Source organism: Vulpes vulpes, chromosome 15 (genome assembly GCF_048418805.1).
Source record: "Vulpes vulpes isolate BD-2025 chromosome 15, VulVul3, whole genome shotgun sequence".
Classification (NCBI taxonomy): Eukaryota; Metazoa; Chordata; class Mammalia; order Carnivora; family Canidae; genus Vulpes; species Vulpes vulpes.
This window is the reverse complement of record NC_132794.1, coordinates 69,357,193-69,376,859: the sequence shown is the minus strand read 5'-3', so window position 1 is coordinate 69,376,859 and position 19,667 is coordinate 69,357,193. Positions and strand designations below refer to the sequence as shown.

At 39.3% G+C, this 19,667-nt stretch overlaps 1 protein-coding gene across 1 annotated transcript in view; it reads left to right on the top strand.

Annotated features, from left to right (window-relative positions):
- Nucleotides 1-500: 500 nt before the first annotated feature.
- CLPX (caseinolytic mitochondrial matrix peptidase chaperone subunit X) overlaps nt 501-19,667 on the top strand; it is a 44,979-nt gene continuing 25,812 nt past the window's right edge. The window contains exons 1-3 of the mRNA XM_026008269.2: nt 501-870; nt 12,800-12,960; nt 14,526-14,643. Coding sequence (XP_025864054.1) covers nt 792-870; nt 12,800-12,960; nt 14,526-14,643 — 358 coding nt within the window. The 5' untranslated portion in view covers nt 501-791. The remainder of the gene's footprint in view (nt 871-12,799; nt 12,961-14,525; nt 14,644-19,667) is intronic.

Sequence of the window (19,667 nt, the reverse complement as noted above, 5' to 3'; positions counted from 1 at the left end):
AAAGAACAAGGAAAGAGAGCTGTCACCCAACAGCTGTAGCTTGGAGAACTAGGTAAAAATACCACTTTCACGTTACAAGTGAAAAGACTCAGAAGAGGTACGTTAGAAGCGGAATCCCCGGGGGTTAGGAATGTATTGAATCTGAAGCGTGTAGCAGCAGCCAAGGGGTTGGGGCTGGGGCTGGCTAAGCCACCAGTCTCACACTTTGACCTTCCCTGCCACCAACCGAAAAAGGCCAGGAATTACTGCGACCGTCTGGAACACCGTCTGGGACTACAACTCCCGGCATGCATCACTCGAGCGTCCGCACCACCCTTTTCGAGGCTACGATAAAGGCGCTTTCGGGAAGAATTGCATGTCGGGAACTGTAGTTGTCCCAACTGGGGCTGGACGCCTGCCGTAGCGCGCTCATTGGCGCCCAGGTCACCGCCCCCTTCCCCTCGCCGCTCGTCGGTGTATCACGCACGTACACGCAGCGCGTGCCCACGCCCCCTCCCTAGGCCTAGGACGCAGGCGCGCGCACGCTCCCCGGGCCCGGTAGGCGGAGGGGGGTGGGGGGGGAAGAGGAGGAGGGGGAGGGAGGGAGGGGGTTTAAGTATCTACTTTACAGAGTAGACGGCAGTCGGGTACGAAGAGCGCGAAGGCCTGGCTTCCAGGCAGGTGAACTCTGCCCTGAGCCTGGGGCCGGCGGGACGGTCCGGAGCCAATTTAGCGCGCCCTGCGAATAGGAGTCGGGCCGCCGAGACCCGGAGGGCAGCGGGGGGCAAAGCCCCGGCCTAGGCCCCGCGGAGATGTCCGGCTGCGGCGCCTGTACTTGCGGCGCGGCGGCCGCGCGGCTCATCACCTCTTCGCTCGCCTCCGCGCAGAGAGGTAACGAAGTAGTCCCTCACCTGAGCCAGTGGCCGGCGGTGGGGATCCCGGGGAGGGCAAGAGGCCTGTCCCACCCTGCCGGTGCGACACCCCCCCTCCCGCTTTGCTCGTGGGATGGGGCTCTGCCAACCTCTGGGGCAGCTGTTTCTCTAATTTGAAGTAAATCCGTTGCGCTCCCCCCGCTTGCGCGCATTCAGGCCTCTTGACTTTGGGGCCGGAATGTGGCCGCTTAGCAGGAGCCCCGAAAGAGGCACGAAATGCTCCTCGCCTTCAGAAGTGTCCTCGGAGGTCCGCCGGCTGCTGCCACCTGCCCCGGCGGCGGCTGCTTCTCCGGAGCCCGGCCGGATTCCCTTCCGGCCTGTCGGGGCGCCGGGGGAAGGGCTGGGGCTCCCCGGGGGCCGCGGGGCGCCGCGCTGGCCGTCCCGGACGCAGGCCGCGCGACACCCACGCTGTCACCGTCATTGTGCGGCCGCTTGCACCGGAGCCTGAGCAGGGGTTCACAGCCCTCCCGGCGCCGGGAAGCCCTCGCGGCCCGCAGGGAAGCCGCCGAGGTGGTGCGGGAGATTCCCGCAGACACGGTTTCTGAAGTCCCTAAACGTCTCCGCAGTCGTTTGCCGGTTTTCCCAACTTGACGGTCCGAGAGAGTGTCTTCAGGGGTGGCGCTTGTTTACCTTTACTTTCTGTTTATCAGGAGCTGTGTGTGTGTCATCCCAGCCAATAGATTCCGGAAAAGAAACCGTTTTCCTCTTCCCCAAATCTATGAGTATCAGACGACAGGCTAGATCCTGTTACAGGCACTTTTAGATGAATTCGTTTTATTTTGGCTTGTCAACGATCCTTGGATAGGTTTTGAAAAGCCCCCCTTTGCCTGGTTTTTATGAATGCCTTGACCCGTTCACTGAAGGTTTATTTTGCGACAGTTGAGTTCACAAAGCGGGATTAAGTGAAGTAAGGTGGGCAGGAGCGTTTGTAAAGTGGTAACAGAAATGTAAAGGAGTGAATTTTGTTCCAAGACGTTGTTAAACCTGAACAACAGATGTTCTTATTCCAGGAATTTGAGTTGAAAACGCTTGGATTTGACCTTTAAGTTTATTTGACATCTTTTTCTTGCGGGTCTACTGTGTGCTGGGCTCTGTTTTGGTGCTGGAGATAGAGTGGTGGACAAGTCCTCATCCGCAAGTTTAAATCTACTAAAGCAGACAATAATATAATTTCCAGAAGTGGGTAAATGTGTGTGTGTGTGTCTGTGTGTGTGTGTGTGTGTTCTCTCTGGGCAGAGAAGTCGTCTTTGACAAAGCTCTTCAACCATTCCAGTCAGTTGTATTGTTAAATGGAATCATAGGAGGCATGTGGTAATTCATCTTTACGGAACAATCAGTGATTTTAAAATTTAATATATCATTAGGTGAAGCAACACAAATTAACAGCTTTAGATATTATCATATTTGTTGCTCTAAGTTTGCCAGAGGTTTTCAGAAATACTGAACCATTGTCTTCACTGGGAAGGAGTAAATGAAGCTTAAAATATAGGATGTTACCTCATATCCTTGTAGAATTTAGTATTTTTATATGACAGTGAAACATCAAATGGTTTTCACATTGATTTAAGACTTACTCAAGACTTCATTAACAAACTGTGTATTGTCTGTAATAGAAACTCTAAAAGTATACACTAGTCTGCAATATAGAGATATTTTCTTTAAGGACTTTTAAAAGACTCCAGAAAGGGTTTTTTAAAAAAATTTTAAAAACATTTTATTTATTTATTCATGGAAGACACAGAGAGGTGCAGAGACGTAGGCAGAGAGAGAAGTGGGCTCCTTGCAGGGAGCTGGATGTGGGATCTGATCCTGGGACTTCAGGATCACGCCCTGGGCCAAAGGCAGGCACTCAACTGCTGAACAACCCAGGGATCCCCAGAAAGGTTATTTTTATTTAGGATACTTGGAAAGAGGAAGAGAGGCAAAAGAGAAAGAAAATTCAGAATTGAACTTAAGCTAGTTTATTCTTCTAGAGTTAAGAATCTCAACAATGTAATATAGGTAATAAAGAATGTAATCAAAATCAAAATAGTCTTATAACAAATTATACAATGAAGTAAAAATAAAAGTAGAGATTTCAGTGCTCTCTTGAAATATAGTACTATTCTCTATTTCCATTTGTTGTGTTAGACTTTAAAATTTTTAAACAGTAGTTTGAAAATTATTTGGTAACTTGCCATACTAGATACTGGATCTGTTTTCTTTTCCTGGTTGGCTTATATGTATTTCCAATTTAATGTGTTTTTTCTCACTGTTCTCTTTGAATATGAAACCTTTACTAGGGACGCCTGGGTGGTTCAGCGGTTAAGCATCTGCTTTCAGCTCTGGGCATGATCCTGGAGTCCTGGGATCTAGTCCTGTGTCAGGCTCCCGGCATGGATCCTACTTCTCCCTCTGCCTGTGTCTGCCTCTCTCTCTCTTCTCTCTGTCTCTCATGAATAAATAAACGAAAGAAAAAGAAACCTATAGTAAAGTAGAAATTTTAAATATTTTTTTCTGCCCAAATTGCTGATACTTTTTCAATTTGTATACTAATACATGTATATGCAAAGTACATTATACACACACGTAACAGTTCGCATTCTAAATATGTACATTTAGAAATGCTTGACTCCATTTACAAAATTCTGAAAATCTGAATGACAGTACTTCATCTGAATTTGGCTGTGAGAATTGTGGAACCACATGTACCTCCCTTGGTTTTTCACTACTTTCTGTCCATGTCCAGTGAAAGGGTGTCACCTCATGAGGGTGTAAGTGAAGATGTGAAGATGTTCAAACATGTTGGCACCGATAATTTTCATAATAGTTGTGTAATGGGCCTACTTTAACAGTTTTTAGCTAGATTTTAAGTTTCTCTTTTTTGTTAAATATAAATTAAATAAGGCAAAGTAAATAAATGATAGAGTATCTTTATTTCTGCAATTGCAAACTATTTCTTAATAAACATTTTTCTTGGCATATTCCTTTTTATTACTTATTTACTTATTTATTTTTATTTTATTTATTTATTTTTAAAAAAGATTTTATTTATTTATTCATGAGAGACACAGAGAGAGAGAGGCAGAGACACAGGCAGAGGGAGAAGCAGACTCCATGCAGGGAGCCTGACGTGGGACTCGATCCCAGGACTCCAGGATCATGCCCTGGGCCGAAGGCAGGTGCCAAACTGCTAAACCACCTAGGGATCCCTGGCATATTTCTTTTTAGACCAGCAGACTAGCCTTAGTGAAAACTAATCAGACATTTTTAAATTTGAGGAAAGCTATTATAGGACTGATGTTCTTTTTCTTTATTCATATGTGTTCAGGGGTTCCTGGGTGGCTTAGTCAGTTGAGTATGTGACTCTTGATTTTGGCTCAGGTCATAACTTGGCAACCTGAGGTTGGAGGCCTGCATTGGACTCCCCACTCAGCAAGGAGTTGGCTTGAGATTCTCCTTCTATCTCTCTCTGCCCTCCAACCCCACTCCAAGCTCGTATGTGCATGTGCAGGCTCTCAAATCTTTAAAAATATACATATTTTAAAGCAGTATTTGGAATTCAGGAAATAATAACTTGGGCATAAAATGAAAATTTGAGACCAATAAAAGCAATAAGTATCTACTAAGTTGCTGGCATTGTTTTTGTTGAATTTTTTTCCCCAATTTTTATTTGACATTAGAGGCCAGGTGGTTAAGCAAGCATTTAATTTGAGTTGCCATATCACCAATTGTTAAGTATTGTCACTACAAAAAGATAATAAATTAAAATTTTTTATTTTATTTCTAAAATTTAAAGATCAGTTTATCTTTTAAGCTGAATCTAAGGAATGTTTTGTTTAAGGTTAAATATAGGAAGTCAAATATTTAAAAGTTGAATAAATTACTCTCCTAGTTCTTTTTTTTTTTTTTTTAAGATTTTATTTATTTATTCATGAGAGACACACAAAGGCAGAAACATAAGCAGAAGGAGAAGCAGGCTTCCTGTAGGGAGCCCAATGTGGGACTTGATCCCGGGATCCTGACCTGAGCCGAAGGCAGATGCTCAACCATTGAGCCACCCAGGTGCTCTGTCCTAGTTCTTAATAGCCCTAAAATCAATGTACTTTATTCTAGTATTTCTTTTTAAAAATAACCGCTATAAAACTCAGAATATTTTATTTGTATGACAAAAGTTTTGTAAATGGTTTAGCGTTTAACTGTCTTCTCTTGTTGCTGCCAAGTATTATTTCGAAATACACTTTACAGAAATACTTCCCTTTTTGACTTTTATAGGGGTTCTTCACTTGAGGTTCACAGACCTCCAAAGTGTCCAGAGAGAGAATTCAGAAGTTCTGTTAATCTTATTTTCATTGATCATTAACTGAAATGTAGCATTTCCTTCAGTTATGAATGTAGGCAACAACTCACAGTAGTATTAGCAATATCTGTGGACTTGTTACCAAGTAAAATCAGAAATATTTTCTTAACACATTACAGTTCATATCTCAAGATATTTTTTATACTTTCCAGTATTTGAGATCATGATAGTTACTTAAAAAGCTCTTAAAGGAGCCTCTGGATGGCTCAGTTGGTTAAAGGTCTGCCTTCGCCTCAGGTCATGATCTGGAGGTCCTGGGATCAAGCCCAGCCTTGGGCTTCCTGCTCAGCGGGGAGTCTGCTTCTTCTCTCCCCAACCATGCCCACACTCTCTCAAATAAATAAATAAGACCTTTAAAAGATAATTTTTTTAAAAATGTTATTTACTTATGATAGTCATACAGAGAGAGAGAGAGGCAGAGACATATGCGGAGGGAGAAGCAGGCTCCATGCACCAGGAGCGCGATGTGGGATTTGATCCCGGGTCTCAAGGATCGCGCCCCGGGCCAAAGGCAGGCGCCAAACCGCTGTGCCACCCAGGGATCCCTAAAAGATAAATTTTATAAATAAAAAGCTGTTAAATATTATTTAATTTTGTTTATAGAGAAGCCCATTTTATTTTATTTTGTTCTTTTTTCCAAAATAAGTGAACTCTATAATTCCTGTCACATATTTCACTGGTCTTCCTAGTTACTTCCCAGGTGGTAACTATCAAGTTTGTTCTCTATAATTAAGAATCTGTTTCTTGATTTGTCTCTTTATCTTTTTTTTCCCTTGCTCCTTTGTTTTAGTTCTTAAATTCCACATATGAGTGAGATCACATGGTACGATCTGACTGACTTATTTCACTTAGCTTAATACTCTTTAGGTCTATGCTTGTCATTGCAAGTGGCAAGATTTCATTCTTTTTTATGGTTGCATAATGTTCATCTATCTTACCTTTTCTTTGTGCATTCATCTGTAATTGGACATTTGGGCTGCTTCCATAGTTTGGTTATTGTAAATAATGCTGCAATAAATATAGGGGTGCATGTATCCTTTTGAATTAGCGTCTTTGCACTTTTTGCATAAATACCCAGTAGTATTGGGTACTGGATCATAGGGTAGCTCTATTTTTAATTTTTTTAGGAGTCTGCATACTGTTTTCCAACTGGTTGTACCAGTTTGTGTTCCCACCCAACGATGCAAGAGGGTTCCTTTTTCTCCACATCCATGCCAACACTTGTTGTTTCTTGTGTTTTTTTATTTTAGCCATTTTGACAGGTGTGAGATGATATCTCATTGTAGTTTTGATTTGTATTTCCCTGATGATGACTTATATTGAGCATCTTTTCATGTGTCTATTGGCCATCCAGATGTCTTTGGGAAAATGTTTGTTGATGTCTTCTGCCCATTTTTATTTTTTTTATTTTTATTTAAAAAAATTTTTTTAAAATTTATTTATTTATGATAGTCACAGAGAGAAAGAGAGAGAGGCAGAGACAAAGGCAGAGGGAGAAGCAGGCTCCATGCACCGGGAGCCCGATGTGGGATTCGATCCCGGGTCTCCAGGATCGCGCCCTGGGCCAAAGGCAGGCGCTAAACCGCTGCGCCACCCAGGGATCCCCCTTCTGCCCATTTTTAAATTGGATTATTTGTTTTTTGGGTGTTGAGTTGTATCAGTTCTTTATATATTTTGGATACTGACCCTTTATTGGTATGTGATTTGTGAATATCTTCTCCTATTTAGTGGTTTGCCTTTTAGTTTTGTTGATTCCTTCACTGTGCAGAAACTTCTTGTTTTGATATAATCCCAGTAGTTTATTTTTGCTTTTATTTCCCTTGCCTCAGGAGACATATTTAGAGAAATGTTGCTATGGCTGATGTCAGAGAAATTATTGCTTGTGCTCTCCTCAAGGATTTTTCTGGCTTCAGGTCTTACTTTTTTTTTTTTTTAAAGATTTTATTTTTTTATTTATTCATGATAGAGAGAGAGAGCGAGGCAGAGATACAGGCAGAGGGAGAAGCAGGCTCCATGCAGGGAGCCTGACGTGGGACTCGATCCCGGATCTCTAGGATCAGGCCCTGGGCTGAAGGTGACGCTAAACCGCCAGGCCACTGCGGCTGCCCCAGGTCTCACATTTATTTGAATTTTGAATTACATTTTGAATTTATTTTTGTGTATGGTGAAAGAAAGTGGTCCAGTTTCAATCCCTCATATGTTGCTGTCCAATTTTCTCAACACCATTTTTTTTTTAAGAGACTGTCTTTTTCCCATTGTGTATTCATTCCTACTTTGTTGAGGGTAAATTGACCATAAAATTGAGGATTTATTTCTGGGTTTTCCATTATACTGATCTATGTGTCTATTTTTGTGTCAGTATCATACTGTTTTAATTACTGCAGCTTTGTAATATAACTTTAAGTCTGGAATTGTGATACCTCCAGTTTTCTTTTTCTTTTTTAAGATTACTTTGGGTATTCAGGGTCTTTTGTGAGTCCATATAACTTTTAGGATTGTTTGTTCTAGCTATGAGAGAAATGCTGTTAGTGTCTTAATAGGGATTGCATTAAATCTGTAGATTGCTTTGGGTAGTATGGATGTTTTGACAGTATTCTTCCAACCCATGAGCATGGAGTGTCTTTCCATCATCTTGAATTTCTTTCATCGTTGTTTTATAATTTTCAGAGTACAGGTCTTTCACCTTTTAGGTTAAGTTTATTCCTAGATATTTCATTGGTTTTGGTGCAGTTGTAAATGGGATGTTTCTTTTTATTTTATTTTATTTTATTTTATTTTATTTTATTTATTTTATTTTATTTATTTTATTTTTATTTTATTTTTTATTTTTTTTTTATTGGAGTTCAATTTGCCAACATATAGCATAACACCCAGTGCTCATCCCATCAAATGCCCCCCTCAACGCCCATCACCGAGTCACCCCCAACCCCCACCCACCTCTCTTTCCACCACCCCTTGTTCGTTTCCCAGAGTTAGGAGTCTCTCATGTTCTGTCTAAATGGGATGTTTCTTAACTTCACTTTCTGCTGCTTCATTTTTTACCATTTAGGAATGAAACAGATTTCTGTACATTGCTTTTGTATCCTGTGACTTTACTGAATTCATATCTTTGGTGCAGTCTTCAGAGTTTTCTATATTTAGTATCACATAGAGTTCTACTCCTTTACCATTTTGGATGCCTTCTATTTCTTTATGTTGTCAAATTGCTAGTGGCTAAGACTTCCAGTATTATGTTGAATAAAAATGGTGAGATTAGACATCCTTATCTTCTTCCTGACATTAGGGATAAAGCTCTCAGGTTTTCACCCTTGAGTATGATGTTGGCAAGAAACAGATTTTTAAAATATTCTAATAAGTACTTCAAATTGGTTTCCTTTGTCATGTACTTTGTTCTGTACATTTAAAAAGATTATTCTAAGAAGGGGTCCATCCGTAGGCTTCACGGACTCCTACAGGGGTTCATGGTACAAAAAAGGCTTAAAACTCCTGATTAGGGGACCCCTGGGTGGCTCAGCCATTGAGCATTGCCTTTAGCTCGGGTTGCGTGATCCTGGGTCCAAGGAAGGAGTCCCACATTGAGCTCCCCACAGGGAGCCTGCTTCTCCCTCTGCCTGTGTCTCTGCCTCTCTCTCATGAAAAAATAAATAAATCTTAAAAAAAAAAAAAAAAAAAAACAGCCTCCTGATTAGATGACTACAGTGATTTTTGTGAAGATTTTATAAGATTGGTAAGTGACTAATCTTTTAAACTGACCAGTACTGTGTTTTAAAAAGTGGGGTTCCCAAGGGCACCTGGCTGACTCAGTTGTTGAGCAGCCAACTCTTGCTTTTGGCTCTAGTCACAATCTCAGGGTTATAGATGGAACCCTGCATGGGATTCCATGCTCAGCGGGGAGTCAGCTTGAAATTCTGTCTCTCCCTCTGCCCCCGACCCAGCTTGTGTGCACACTTTCTCTCTCTTGCTCTTCCTCTCTAAAATAAATCTTTAAAAAAATTAAAAATGTGTGGTCCCCAGACTAACATCAGTATAATCTGGCAGTTTATTAGAAATATGTTCTGGGGTCCCACTTCAAACCTTCTGAGTCAGAACCAGGGAATAGCCCTTGCAATCTGTTTCATTTTTAACAAGCTCTCCAATTAATTGTGGTGCATGCTCAAGTTTGAAATAGTACTTAGTATTATAGTATTAGTATTTATGGCACCTTGTTGGTACAGCCAGCCCATAGATTATAGAATGTTAAAACTGTATCAGGGCTAGCAGAGAAATTCTTAAATTTAGAAGTTTAAATGACATGAACATGTTTTTCAGGTAGTATTTTCTGTGGTAACTATGATCGCATTGGTTTCATATGTTACTTGATAAGTTATTTAAGGCGAAGGACTTTTTTTTCTATTCTATTTTCTATTCAGAAGTCTATAGACTTTAAAAGGATCATGTTCAGGGATGCCTGGGTGGCTCAGCAGTTGAGCATTTGCCTTTGGTTCAGGGCATGATCCTGGGGTCTAGGATCAAGTCCCACATCAGGCTTCCTGCAGGGAGCCTGCTTCTCCCTCTATCTATGTCTCTGCCTCCCTCCCTGTGTATCTCATGAATAAATAAAAAAATAAAAATAAATAAAAGGGTCATGTTCATAATTTTTCTCTTAAATTTTTTTTTAAGATTTTATTTATTCTCTGCCTTCAGAGAGTCTCTGCCTCTCTCTCTGCATCTCTATGAATAAATAAATAAATACATCTTTAAAAAATTTTTTTTAAATATTTTATTTATTTATTCATGAGAGACACAGAGAGATAGAGACACAGGCTAAAGGAGAAAGGGCTCCATGTAGGGGGCCTGACGTGGAACTCAATCCCAGGTCTCCAGAATCAGGCCCTGGGCTGAAGTCTGCACTGAACCACTGAGCCACCCGGGCTGCCCTGACAGAGTCTTTAAGCCATATTATATCCTTTGAAAAATATTAATGTTTAGCTTAAAATTCATGAACTACCTTAAGTCTCAGTCTAATGAGAGTAATGGCCATCATTTACTGCAAAAAATAAAATTGGAATTGTTACACTTGAGAAAATTTGAAATTCTTTTGAAAACGTCACTTAGAAGAAAAATATCAAATGTAATTTTTTAATATTATTATTCAAGTTTATTAGTATTAAGCAAAACATTATAGTCTATGGATTAGGGACCAATATGTTATAAATCTTAATCCTTTTTTAGTGTTGTTTTTGAATTTATATAGAGATGAGAATATTTATTTATATCTTTCCTGAAGTTTGATCATTTTATTTTTGTATTTTGTGGAACTGGAGATGGCCTAGGGCAATAAATAGCTAAAGAAACTAGTTCTAACAGGGTACACACATATGTTGGAAAATTGGAGTTAATAAAGTCAATTAGGGGTGCCTGGGTGGCTCAGTTGGTTAAGCAACTGCCTTTGTCTAAGGTCGTGTTCACTGGGTTCTGGGATGGAGCCCCCCCCCATCTGGGCTGCTCAATCAGGAGTCTGCTTCTCCTTCTGCCCTTCCCCCTGCTCATGCTTGTGCTTGCACATGTGCTCGCTCTCTCTCTCTCTCTCTCTCTGAAATAAATAAAATATTTTTAAAAAACTAAAAGTCACATATAACTAAGCAGTTGCTTTTGAATTGTTCAAAGGATGTTATTTTATTTTATTTTTTTAAGAGGGGGTGGGGTAGGGCAGAAAGGAGAGGGAGAGAAAGAAAATTTTAAGCAGACTCAATGCCCAGTGCAGAGCCCAGTGCAGGGCTCGATCTTACAACCCTGAGATCATGCCCTGAGCCACAATCCAGAGTTGAATTCATAATCAGCTGAGCCAGTCCCAGGTGCCCCTGGAAGGATGTAACTTTAAACCAGTTTTTGTGTTTGGGTACAATATGTACATATGTGCATGATCTCTGAAAAGCCCTAACAGGTACAGAAATAAAAATTTTAAGCGTGAGTTGAGAATTTTGCAGGGAATAAAATGAGGGAGATAAAATCAGTTTCTTAAATTTATTTAAGTATTAATTTTAACCCCTTTACCCCCTTTTTGTTATTACATGCTAACAGCACTCTGATACACTGCTGGGAAACTTCCTTTGGCAATTCATTAGGATTCATTAATGTACGTTGTACATTAGCTTATGCAGGGTTGTGAGTAGCTCTACCATACTCAATACTGAAATCTGTGGAATTTTATTTAACCTAAGACCACTGGGTTTTCTTGTGTAGGGAACACTCTTTTAAAGACCAACTTGGGAAATGCTGCCTTATAGTATGCAGTGTGGCTTTTTGCCATTGACTATAATTTATTTAGGGGTTTATTTTGTATTTATATGAGAAAAACCAGGGGTTAGCTAACAGTGATCCCATAGACCAAATCTGGCCACACCCATTTGTTTGCATATTGTTTTCATGTTACAAAGTAGTTGGAACTGAAACTACAGGGGATCCCTGGGTGGCGCAGCGGTTTGGCGCCTGCCTTTGGCCCAGGGCGCAATCCTGGAGACCCGGGATTGAATCCCATATCGGACTCCCGGTGCATGGAGCCTGCTTCTCCCTCTGCCTGTGTCTCTGCCTCTCTCTGTCTCTCTCTCTCTGTGACTATCATAAATAAATAAATTAAAAAAAAAAAAAAAAAGGAACTGAAACTACATAGCTGAGAAAGCTGAAAATATTTACTATACTGGTCCTTTACGGAAAAAGTTTTTGCCACAGAAGTCAGCGATTAACCTGTACCCTTTTTAATAATTTTAACTTCAAATATAGTAAAAGGTTAAAATGTTTGAAGGCAGGATAGCTGTTACATAGTATTTACTGAATTACATTTTTTTTATAGGATTGAAGTGTTTCATTAAAACGTGTGTTTTAATGAACATGCTTAACTTTTTTTTTTTTTTTTTTAAGATTTATTTATTTATGATAGACAGAGAGAGAGAGAGGCAGAGACACAAGAGGAGGGAGAAGCAGGCCCACGCCGGGAGCCCGATGTGGGACTCCATTCCGGGACTCCAGGATCGCGCCCTGGGCCAAAGGCAGACGCTAAACCGCTGAGCCACCCAGGGATCCCCACATGCTTAACTTTTTAAAGAATATTTGAAGTTTGTTTCCATTCTCTAGGATATTACCCCCCAAAGAGTCAAGGAGACAGATAAGAGTTTGCTTATTTTCATTGGTAGAAATACTGTAAGAATAGGAATAGGATATAAATAGCCTTTTCCCCCTAGGGGTGAGGCAGATGTTGAACTGCCTATCTCTCACACTTTCAGAGCCACTCATTGTTATAACCTGGGTGGTCTTTCTTCACTTCCAAACAACAAGCCCAGAAAGAAACATCTTTATGTACCTGGAATCTGTAAGAGGCCCATGTCCGGCCTATTTTTATGGGGACTTTGCCTCCGATTGTGTCACTATTTTCTCTACTCTTTTGTTACTACTGCTGTGAAAACTGTAGCTTTTTCAGTCTCCTTTATACTTAAGTAATTTTTGTTTTCAGGGAATTTATTGAAGGGATGTTAATAATTGATGTATAGACTAATAAATTTCATCATATTTCCAGGTATCTCTTGTGGCCGCATTCATATACCCGTTTTAGGAAGGCTCGGGACCTTTGAAACTCAGATTCTACGAAGAGCTCCCTTTAGAACCTTTACAGAAACACCAGCATACTTTGCATCAAAAGATGGCATAAGTAAAGATGGCTCTGGAGATGGAAATAAGGTATTTTATCTTTATTGGCATTTATATACATATTTGAGTTCCTTCAGGCAATTAAATGTAATAATAGTATTCTGTATCAGTTTATACGTTTTCTTTTTTTTTTTTTTTAAGATTTTATTTATTTATTCATGAGAGATACAGAGAGAGGCAGAGAGACACAGGCAGAGGGAGAAGTAGGCTCCATGCAGGGAGCCCAATGTGGGACTCAACTCCGGGACCCCAGGATCATGTGAGCCCTGAGCTGAAGGCAGAGGCTCAACCACTGAGCCACCCAGGCATCCCTGGCTTATATGTTTTCTGTAGGAAATGTGAAATATATAAAATGATAGGAAGAAGTTTATATAATTTTACTTTTAGTTTCAACCATAAAATAGTTTTATAAGCATTGCACTTAGTCAGCAGTAGTTAAGATTTCTAACACTCCACAAAGTAATAAAGAAGCTTCGTTAAATTATCTATGCAGTCAGCACTCTGTAGATTGAATTAGGAATAGCCATCATTTCTGCTTTCACACAACCCTTTTTTTTTTTTTTTAAGATTTTGTTTGTTTATTTAGTCATGAGAGACACACACACACAGAGAGGCAGAGACACAGGCAGAGGTAGAAGGAGGCTTCATGCAGGGAGCCTGATGCGGGACTTGATCCTGGGACTCTGGGATCACGCCCTGGGCCAAAGGACCCAGGTGCCCCAACACAAAACTCTTAACAATACATGATAGTATAAACCCCACTTCATTCTTTACTTAAAAATTTTTGGTATCTCAGTGACTTAATGTTGGACGATTCTGTAGCTACCAAGTAGATGATTGGTGATTGTATTGGGTCAGTGAATTATTACCAGTTTCTTTTAATATGTGAATTTTACTAAGACTTGAGTTAATGTTATATGCAAGACAAAATGTTAGGTGCTTTCCTATTCACACTCGATCCTAATAGTGACTCTCTAAAGTAGGTAAAATTTTAGAGATGAGAAAAGTTAGATTCAAGAAAAATTATGAGTCACTTTTTGTCATGATAGTAAGTCCTGATTCAGTTTCATTGAAATGTATTTTACCTGTAGTAACTTTTTTTCCTAGTGTTTATTGAGTCATGGAAAGAACACTTGATTACACAAACTCATACTATGTGAGGAAGGAATACATGTAAAATATATGTGTTTACTAGAACTGATTTTATTTTTGTGGTAAATAGATCTTTTGATACCAGTGATACTAGAGATGTAAATTATACTAATAATTCCATTCTAGAAATTATGGAAATTGGGAAGCCCCGGTGGTGCAGCGGTTTAGCGCCACCTGCAGCCTAGGGCGTGATCCTTGAGACCCGGGATTGAGTCCCAATCGGGCTCCCCGCATGGAGCCTGCTTCTCCCTCTGCCTGTGTCTCTGCCTCTCTCTCTCTCTCTCTCTCTCTCTCTATGAATAAATAAATAAATAATTTTAAAAAAGAAATTATAAAAATTGTCAGATTAATTACAACCTATCTTGCTTATATTTGTTACATATAAAATGGTTGCCTGAAAGTAATAATTGACGCTCTCTCTTTTTCTCCTTTACTAACATTAGAAATCAACAAGTGAGGGAAGCAGTAAAAAATCAGGCTCTGGGAATTCAGGGAAAGGTGGAAACCAACTGAGGTGTCCTAAGTGTGGCGACTTGTGCACTCATGTAGAGACCTTTGTGTGTAAGTATTACTTCTTCTGTTGTTCTTTTTCTCTACCTTTTCTATAAATCATAGGCTGCATAGAAATATATATATATAAAGATATATGTTCTTTCTGAACTTACATGATTCAGTCTTATGTTCACCAAATACTAAACATCCCCTGGACTGGTAATTCTTTGCACGGTGGCATAAAAAGTAATATAAGAAGACTATTTCCTTCTTTATTTTGTGTGTGTTTATTTCAAATTTTGATTTTGCGAGTGTTCTTTGATGTAACAGTTGAGCTGTAGGAGAATGAAGGCTTATTTATTCTGTATTCATTAACTGTATTCTTTGAATAACTGTTGAGCATCTCATACAGCTGGAATGGACAGTCTTTCATATATTAAGGTATTTATCCTCTCTAAGTAACAACAGGAGGAAAGCCCTCATTCTAGAAAGTATGATGATTATTAATGATTCAGACACTAAGAGCAGGGAGAAATCAGCAGTCCTGTTTTTTGCTGTTAATGTCAGTACCTCTCCCTGGAATACAGATGCTACTGTAAATCTTTTGTTTCATGAATCAGATAACTCCTTTCCTACATGATTAGAGTTAATGGTAATGATTCAAGAGTAAATTACATTGTACTTACTACATGTCAGTTACTATATAGTCAAACTGTGAAAAAGTCAGTGGTGAGGTTTGGCAGAAGTTTCAGTTTCTTGTGATTAGCTGAAGAAGATTCTCTATATTCTAATCCAAATCATTGGGATTTCAGTTACAGTTTCACATTTTTCATTGATATTAATTGGCCACTGTATGAAAAAGCATTGTTATGTTGTAGCATGTTTTTACACTTTTGGAAAGACCTTTTAAAGCAGTTCCATTCTGTAGGTGGAATGTTTGAGATTCTCTTAACATTGTTGCCTGGAAAGAGGTCAAAGAGAAGAATCACTTTGAATGAATACTAATTTGGTTGCAACATAAAATGAAAATGGTAGAGCTAGATAATGTAACTTCTGAATAATATTTGGTATTAACAAATTTTGTGTGAAATAATAAAATTGCTAAAAGGTCTGAGAATTGCTTAATTCATGATGGCAGTGTCATAGTAACACTTTTTTTTTGTAGAAACATTTTAATCAAGAATTTTATCTTTTCCTTAGAGAAAGATTTCAATCTTTGTAGACTTAGAGAATAATCCTTTATAGTAGAAAAGGAAAGAAACTAATATTTAATAAACACCAGTATATACAGTTTTATTCTCACAATCTTATTTTTGTCAGGATGGAGAATATCCTCAATTTATAAGCTAAGATTTATCAAGTTTAAATAACTCATCCATGGACACAGTGCTATGAAGATTTGCTATTTGGAAGTTCCTATCCTGTACATTTTTAGCAACTGGAATTCTTTAGGATAAAGTAGCTCTTGTTGAGATTACATTTATTTTTTATTTTACACAGTATTTTTTTTCTTTCGTTCTTTTTTTTTTTTTTTTTAAGATTTTATTTATTCATGAGAGACACAGAGAGAGAAAGAGAGAGACAGAGAGGCAGAGACACAGGCAGAGGGAGAAGCAGGCTCCATGCAGGGAGCCCGAAGTGGGACTTGATCCCGGGTCTCCTGGATCATACCCTGGGCTGAAGGTGGCACTAAACCGCTGAGCCACCTGGGCTTCCCACACAGTATTTTCAAAACTTGCCAGGTCCTATTAATCACTGAGGGTTGTTGTTCAACATATAGATTCTCTTCACCAGATATGAGATTCTGTAGATTTTGGGTGGTATTCCAGAATATGTATGTTTAACAATAAGATGAGGTGTGGACAACACTATTTCTAATGTTATATAATCTACTCAAGGCTGAGATGGTTTCTTTTAGGAATTCTAATTGAGGAGAGGAATATGGGAGTAGAGAATGGGGACAAAAAAAGTAAAAGAGTAGTAGATACTTACATATTGTTTAGTAAGCAAACATCTGTGAGACAGCCACTGCTAGGCTTAGAAAATAAACACAGATAAACATGACATTGTCCTGTCCTCTGGAATTTTACTGCATAGGAGTGATAGGACCTCAACAGTGAGACAAGGCCCTCTTGTCTTGATTTTTGCGGACCCATAATACAAGTCTCTTCAGAATGCATCTCTTTTGAATGCTGAGGATCTTCTGTGTCTGCTTACTGGAAATTCAAGAGTTTGTTGAATCTCGGGTTATTCATTTTGTTTGAATCTGTTTATTTGGTTATTGGTTCATAAACATCTTTTTATGTACTTTTTGATCACTTATAGTTCTTTTATGAACATACTGTTTAGATAATTGTCCACTTTTTTGTCATTTTAAATTGTTTTTAATTGCCTGATGAATATATGTGTGTACCCCCCCTTTATAAAAAAGTAGAGGGCCGTCTGGGTGGCTCAGTGGTTTAGAGCCTGCCTTCGGCCTGGGGCGTAATCCTGGGGTCCTGGGATTGAGTCCCACATCGGGCTCCCTGCATGGAGCCTGCTTCTCCCTCTGCCTGTGTCTCTGCCTCTCTCTCTGGGTCTCTCATGAATAAATAAATAAAATCTTAAAAAAAAAAAAAGGTAGAACTTTGTAAAGATATATTTCTGTAATATATCTTCATCAAACGTGTAACTTTTAAGAAGCATAACTGGTATCATTTTCATGTTTTTATAGATTTTTTTTTCCTACCTCAGCAATGTTTTAGGAGATATGTATGTTAAGACATACGAGTCTAGTCCTTTCCTTTTAATGTGTACGCTTCAGGGGTTTTTAGTATATTCATTAAATTGTTCATTCCAGAACATTTTTTTTCACCTCAAAGAGAAGCCCCATCCCCCTTAAGGAGTCCCTTTCCACCCCTTATCCCTGGCATCCCTGTCCCTGGCAACCATAAACCTACTTGCTGTCTCTATGGATTTGTTTATTCTGAGTACTTCATATAAAAAAATAGAATTGTATAATATGTAGCATTTTATGTCTGGCTTCTTTCACCTAGCATGTTTTCAAGGTTCATCTGCGTTGTATTATATATCAGTATTTCATTACTTTTTATGGCTGATAGTATTCCTTGTTTATCCATTCATCATTGATGGACATTTGAATTGTTTCTACTGTTATGAAAACCAGTTTGTGTGTGTACATGTTTTTACTTCTCTGGCATATGCTTAGGAATAGAATTGCTGGGTGAAATGGTAACTCACGTTTATTTAGCTTTTTTTTTTCTTAAGATTTTTATTTATTTGTTCATGAAAGACACAGAGTGAGACACAGAGGCAGAGACATAGGCAGAAGGAGAAGCAGGCTCCATGCAGGGAGCCCAATGTGGGTGGAACTCGATCCCAGATCCCAGGATCACGACCTGAACCGAAGACAAGTGTCCAACTGCTGAGCCACCCAGGCGTCCCGTTTATTTAGCTTTTTAAGGAACTACCAAACTATTTACCACAGAGGCTGTGCCATTTGACAACTTGACTAGCAATGCTTAAGGGTTCTAATTTCCCCACACATTCTTTAACACTTTTTTGTTGTAACCATCATAGGGATGTTAAGTGGTATCTCATTGTGATTCTGATTTACATTTCCCAATGACTAAAGGTGTTAAGCATTTTTTCATGGGCTTATTGGCCATTTGTATATCTTCTTTCGAGAAAAGACTTCAACTCCTTTATCCATTTTTAAATTAGGTTGTCTTTTTTTGTTGAGTTATAAAAAGTTCTTTATATATTCTGAATACTAGACCTTTATCCAGACATATGATTTAATTAATTAATTAATTTTCAGACATTTTATTTATTTATTAATGATTTTATTTATTTATTCTTGACACACACACACACACACACAGAGGCAGAGTCACAGGCACGGGTATTGATCCCAGGACTTCAGGATAATACCCTGAGTCTAAGGCAGACACTCAACTTCTGAGCCACCCAGGCGTCCCTGATATATTACTTAAATATTTTCTCTCATTCTGTGGGTAGTTCTTTCTTTTTAAATACTGTATAGCAGGAGCCAACAAACTTACTTAGAAAGGCCAAGTATATATTTTAGGCTTTGTGGGCTCTTGTGATTTGTGTTGCAGCTATTCTCCTGTGCTGTTAAAATGAGACCTTGTAAATGAATGAGGATCGTTGTGAAGTGTAAAACTATAAGCTCATGGACCTTGCTATATATATTCCCATCTCACAAGTATATTTGTCATGATTTTTATGTTCTCTTACAGTGCTATTACTCTTGACTTTTTTGAAATAAAATACCAGGGACACCTGGGTGGCTCAGTGGTTGAGCGCCTGCCCTTGGCCCAGGGTGTGATCCTGGAGTTCCACGATCAAGTCCCACGTCGGGCTCCTGCATGGAGCCTGCCTCTCTCTGCCTATGTCTCTGCCGCTCTCTCTCTCCTTGTCTCTCATAAATAAATAAAAATTAAAAGAAAAAAAAGAAAAGAAATAAAATACCATTTTTATAGGTAGCATTATGAATGCATCAGAAATCCTCAGAAATTGAAATAATATCTAAGGAATTTTTTTTCTCTTTAGAGAGCTGAGAGAGAGAGAGAGAGAGAGAGAGAATCTTAAGCAGGCTCCATGCTTAGCATGTCATGACCCTGAGATCATGACCCGAGGTGAAATCAAGAGTTGGATGCTTAACCAATTGAGCCACCCAGGCACTCCTATCTAAGATTTTTTTTTTTAAGATTCTATTTATTTATTCATGAGACACACACAGAGAGAGGCAGAAACACAGGCAGAGGGAGAAGCAGGCTCCATGCAGAGAGCCCAGTGTGGGACCCGATTCCGAGATTCCAGGATCACAGCCCAGGCTGAAGGCAGGCACTAAACCACTGAGCCACCCAGGTGTCCCAAGAAATTTTTTATTATAGGGACTAATATATACTGTTCTTTAGTTTTCTCTTGCCTTTCTAAATAGTTTATTCAAACATGAATAGTCTCCCCACTTTTTAAGGTAGAACCTGTAGCTGTTTCTTATGCATATAATACTTTTTGAAGGCTTACTGTACTTAACATGTCTTATACAATAGGAGTTAAACTTTCTG